The 5,964-nt window shown below is 35.7% G+C and overlaps 1 protein-coding gene across 2 annotated transcripts in view; it reads right to left on the minus strand.

Moving 5' to 3' along the window:
* Positions 1-519: 519 nt before the first annotated feature.
* Positions 520-5,964, minus strand: part of sdhdb (succinate dehydrogenase complex, subunit D, integral membrane protein b) — a 15,421-nt gene continuing 9,976 nt past the window's right edge. For both annotated transcript variants that reach the window (XM_030152117.1, XM_030152115.1), the window contains exon 4: positions 520-2,047. In XM_030152117.1, the coding sequence (XP_030007977.1) occupies positions 1,882-2,047 (166 nt within the window). In that variant the 3' untranslated portion in view covers positions 520-1,881. The remainder of the gene's footprint in view (positions 2,048-5,964) is intronic.

The following is a 5,964-nucleotide window of genomic DNA, read 5'->3' on the forward strand; positions in this document are numbered from 1 at the left end:
ATGTGGCTGCATCACAGACAAACGCAATTTTTTTTTTTTGGGGGGGGGGGGGGGGGGGTTATTGTTAATGTCAAAATAACAAATCTAAATTCTTGACAGTTTCAACATGTCATGCTCTGGATGTGTTTCAAGGGGCTTTATCTTGCTGAAACATGTAACTCTGTAATGGAAGCATGTGCAGAAGGGAGCATTTGGGTTTGGAGAATGACAACACTTAGCAGACTTCAGTGATTTAAGAGTGATTCTTAATGTGATATCACAAATGCATGGGGTGTCCAACGACGTTTTTCCTCCACTGTAATATATGCTTTCCTTTAAGTGACGTGTTTTAATTGTTCCGGTGCATTTAACTACAGAGCTGAATATATATTTACTCCTTTGTCATTACATGTACTGTGTACTGTAAGAGCATGAAGCCTTAACAGTAGAAAAGCATTTAATAAATCCATCTTTATTCCAGTGAAACAGGAAGGGTGCACCAATTATTCTGAAAGGTCATTGATCTGAACAGATATTAAAAAACTGACAAGTAACATGAACAAAACAGACAAATACCAGCCTTTTTTTCTTTGTAACCAATTATGCACATTTAATTCATGAGTGTTGTGATAACAGACTGAATGAAGAACACAGATTTGACAGAAACGCTTCTTGCAGCAGTGCAAAAATACTGCTTTACTGGTCTAAATATTTGCATGCAAACATTGTGCGTGTTTAACAAATATGCAGTGAGTAATGTTTGACTTTTGATTAGCCTGTTGGCCAACCTTAGTGAACAGATGTGCACAAGCAGCATGTTGCACTAGATGGTGTCTATATTAAGACAGCGGGCTAACACCAATTTACGATCAGCATCTGAAATGAACTTTTAACTCATTTGTTTGTAAATTAAATGGAACAAATAAACTTTCCTCCTACTCTACATGTGTGTCGTGTGCGTTTGTTGGTTACTCTACACAGAACTCTCCTGTCTTCCATGTTACTGTTCTTGGATTGTTCAGTTAAGTTGTACTGGCAGAGGACGGTGTCTGGTTAGCTGTTTGTTTCAGGATCACACACTGTTAGACATGTATGAGGATCGCCAGGCTCATTAGCCATACAAGTACACAAATAGAACAAATGGGGGTGTGTGAGTGTGTGTATGTGTGTGATGGCTCGGACTGGATCTCGTCTTCAGATCTCATCCCTCTCTACCACCCAACCTTTTAACAGAGCAGTGGAGCAGACCTCTGGTGAATGAACACTGCTAAACTGGAGGCCTTTGGGAGCTCTTGTACAAACACCACTGACATCAGAAGAGCAAAAGGCAATATGTACACAGTGTTGGAAAAATAGAACTCCGCCACAAAAAATTACCCCGACATTAACAATAAATAAATTAAACATCAAACAGTACTATTAGACCTGAAAGAAGTCATAGGCTTTTTGTTTTGTGAAAAAAACAATGTATTGTGTTTCTTAAAATATGACCAGTATGAGGATTACATGTCAGGATACAGAATCGTGTGTCTATGTTGATAATCGTTACACATTTTAAGCTGGACATGTTGCCTCGGATCAAAATCCAAAACAGAACAAAGCGCTAATTTATTCCACATTAAACAGCTGCTCTGCCACATGTAGGAATGAAAATGAATAGTTGTTGCCCAATTACTTACTGCAGCAAATCTGAAAACAAATAACGATAATTTTTACAGTAATAATTGTAATCGATATTACAATTACGCACCTCTGAATCACTGTAATGTTGTTAAAATGATATATTTATAAGAATTTACATCGAAACGCCCCCTTTTTTTTTTTTTTGTTTTACAATCAGCTAGAGCTGGATTGCTCCCGTCCTGGTGTCTAGTTCACTCCCCAGTCCACAGTCAGTCCCGTTCATTTGCTCCATAGCATGGCGACAGCTTTGCAAATGCCCACGTCGTTGTAGTTGAAATAACAGAGGCCGGCGAAGGTGACGGTGGACAGGAGGAAGAGCCCTGCGTTGGCCATCTTGATCTTTGCGTCTCCGTGAACGTAGTCTGTCAACACCTGCCCGATGCCCCTGCAGAGTCGATGGAACAGAGCAGTGAGCGACAGGATGAATATGTGGACATTTACAAGAAATGACTGAAAATGATCTAAGCAAAGGCTAAGTGCTAACTCGATTTACTGGTAAATTTCAGAAAATGGTTTCTGTAGGTTTTTTCTTTTTAAAGACTGTAGCCAATTTAAGAAATAGTTCACATCAACTTAAAAAACTGAACTCAAACAGTGACAGAAACCAGTCTTTTCACTACTTTCATCTTTAACCTTTTCATGTGTTATGTCATTCTATTTGCATATTTTAATTGATGATGTTTTTTGTTACCTGCCTAGAGACTACAGATGCGCATTAGCATTTTAGCTACAATCCAGCATATTTATTTTCATTGATAACTGGGTGCTTCTATGAAACTGGGTCCATTTTGGTACCTGGCACTTTGCCAGCTTTTTACACCCAATAATTAAAGAGAAATTTAGATACACTTCCCCTCAGGATGTACCTCATGATGACCTCAGATATATGCAAAAAAAATTATACTCTTGCTTTGAGCCATCCCAAAATTAATGAATTTTTAATAAAATATTGGGGCCAAAAATAGGACCAAATTTGAGACAGGAAAAGTTACCTCGGTGTCAGTGCATTTGGTCTGGAAAACATGACTTGAAATGGTCTTATATAGCTCTATAAATAAAGACACTGTGTTAAATTTGATGATCGTAGTGGTTTTTCTAATCCAGACATGAGGGTTTTTCATGAATTGGCAGTCTCATTCCAGGTTTTATATGTAACCCATCGTGTCCACTGGCATTACATACAGAACCTGCCCACTTAAATGCATATAAATCACGAATGAGTTTGCAACAGCAGTCATTTTTGTGAAACACCCTGCCTTGCATAATTAGTTCAATTCCCAAAATGTACCTGTGAGAGAATAAAGAGATATTCAAAAATATAGTAGCGCGTAATTTTCGTGTCCTTTTGACCATGTTACATGCAGATTTTTGTATTAAATATAATGTAAAAAAATACATAAAAATGTGTTTTATCTGAAAAATAGCTTCTCTTTTATCTAAGTAAGTATTTATTTTTAAAATACACCCAAAGTGCTTCTAAACTTGCTTCATAACATTAATCTACATCTGGTTTGAATTTTTAGCCCCAGTGTCCTGTTTTTAGGGACCAGTTTCATAGAGGCACCCAACTGCAAGTATACTGCAAATATGTATGTACAGAAGTAGCAATTTAAATAGTAGATACTCTTTTATATTTCCTGTTTCACTCTTAAATGTTCTGCCTGACTCCTGCACTTTGTTTTCTGTATTTTGCTGCTGTAAACGCCACCACTTCCCTGCGGTGGGATGAATAAAATCTTATCTAACTTTATCTTATTTCATATCATATGTTCATTAATGTGCACTGTCCTTACCAAACAAAGTATTTTTTACTTTGTTTGTACAATACAATACAAATAAAGTCTGTCATTAGTACACAGTTGATTTTACTGGTTATTTGGCTCCATGTTGGTAATTTTGTTAGAAGATAATGAATAAATAAATACGTCAATTCTTTCATGCATGGTGTCCACTGCAGTTCAAACATCTACTAAAAGCACAATTATTTGCCCTAATTACTTAACATCTAAACTACCACTTTTCTCTATATCGCTGTATAAATATTGTCTATACTGACAGCTTTATATATTACATAATGAATCCAAAATGGCAGAAGGTGGTGAAAATGTGCCTGTTTTTTTCTGTAGGAAATATACAGTATGATACACAAACACAGATTAAGAAACAATTATTGTCCATTTTGACAACATAGTGTGTAAAGTGTGCAAATAATTAGAAAAAAGACAACTTTCCACTAACAAATAATATATACCCTAAGAATATCTGTGTCAATGGACTACCTGTGTAATTAAAGGTTACATAAAAAAAAAGAAATTAAAAAAAAGAGAGAAGGTGAGCCTCTAACAATCATAAATGGACTTTAAGTTAAAAAAATTTGTCCTTGGTGTAATATTTTCAAGTGTCATCGATGCAATGTAACACACTGGTCTGGATCTACATCGCATCCATAATCCTGCATCCTGTTTCTGTGTGAAAGTCATATCGATGTGTTGATGGTTATGTGCAGCTGAGTGTAAAACTGTTGTTACGTCAGACTCTTGCCAGGCCTGTCACCCTTATTATGGAAATGACATTTTGCAATTATTCAGAGCAATTATTTTCCATTAACAGCAAATTGTCATGTTTCATATTTAATTTCTCTTTTATTAGGTACTCTGTTGAGAAATAGTGCTGTGCATGTTGATTTTCTACCTTGGATGCATGTCTTAATGATGGACTTTTGGAAATTTTAGAGACAAAAATATTATGAATTTTATATGGTTCAAAATTCTATGCCAAAAAGTACCTCTTGTTCCTCTTTAAAGGGACATGTGTATAAATGAACAACTACTGTAGTTATAGTTAATTCTTATAAGACGACAGAAGCTTAGGCACAAGACAATCCACAGGAAATGACTTCCTGTTTCAGTGTCACATGGTTTTTCCACTGTCCCACTCCAACCCAGACCAGAGAAAGATGCTCTCATTCATTACAATGGGAGATGTGACTGATTTACAGATAAATACTGGACCCATTTTCAACAAACCACATATCTTATAAACATTCTGACATTTAAAGGACATTTTTAAAGACACAAGTATCATGAGAACAATTGATAAAGTGAGTGAAGCTTACCCTCCAGCACAGCGCAAAACACTTTGCCCCTCCTGCTCACTGATACCCTGCCTACTCTACCTTTTTGCGTAGTTCAGTCAAACCAAGACAAATATTATTCTGCCCAAGTCTTAACTTTCAGCCTGATCGCACTTTGTCTGCTGAATTGGGTATAATCTTTGAGAAATCAGTTGGATAAAGAGTTCAAATATTCAAAAAAAAAAACAAAACAAAACAAAAAAAACAAACAAAAACTGAAATGCAGCCATTAAACTGCACTGCACCTCTCCTAGTGGAAACAAAAATGTGTCAAATTTGAACAGCTGGACAAATATCTCAGATGCACATAATTTATACCATCATGAATATTTTTATACATTATAAAAATGTAGTCTTTTGTGGTATGTCACAGTGATTAATATTGCATATTACACATTACAACACAAATCTCACCTGAAAGAGGGTCAAAATTAGCAAAAAATTGAACAAGTCAATAAGTACATAATAATGTTAGTTATCAGTAAATATCAACCCTTGTACACAACATTCGAACACCTACTGACCACGCCCACTTACAAAACAGGAAGCAAACTGTTTTATATCATTAGCAAAGTTAATGTTACACCTCCTTTGTAAATGGACAATCTTTGCTTGTATTGCAGTAATTGAATAAAATTGTCAGAATAGACAAAAACATCATAAATCAAAATTATTTGTGTAATAGTTCATCATCAACTCAAATGTCATTATGGTGGCAGCCATACTTGGCACTCAGTCTGCATTTCCACAACATTTGAGTGGATGGTTGGTCAAAGAGCATACTAGTCAGAGCAAATTCAGTGACCAAACTGCATTTGTAGCAACTTGCATAACCTAAAATATATTACTTTAGATTTATTAGCTGTTTTTACAACACACAACGGTCAACAGAGGAGAAGAAATTGATTTGGATGGTGATATACTACAAAATAAGCAGTAGTTTCTGGTGAATATTATGCATTTTAATTAACATTTTAAAGTTTTTGTAACTTTATCACGTAAATATTGTTAATTGTGCTTGAGATGCTGTACGTGTTGCAGTTGTGGCTGTTGTCAAAGAAGACCTGCTGAATCGTATTAATTGGGTTTCTTGTTGTAGTGATGACATCCAGTCTTTCTACATGAGATACCTTTCTGTGATGCAACACCCTGTTATGTTGGGCTTTTTG

The sequence above is a fragment of the Sphaeramia orbicularis genome, chromosome 13, assembly GCF_902148855.1.
Source record: "Sphaeramia orbicularis chromosome 13, fSphaOr1.1, whole genome shotgun sequence".
NCBI classification, from domain to species: Eukaryota; Metazoa; Chordata; class Actinopteri; order Kurtiformes; family Apogonidae; genus Sphaeramia; species Sphaeramia orbicularis.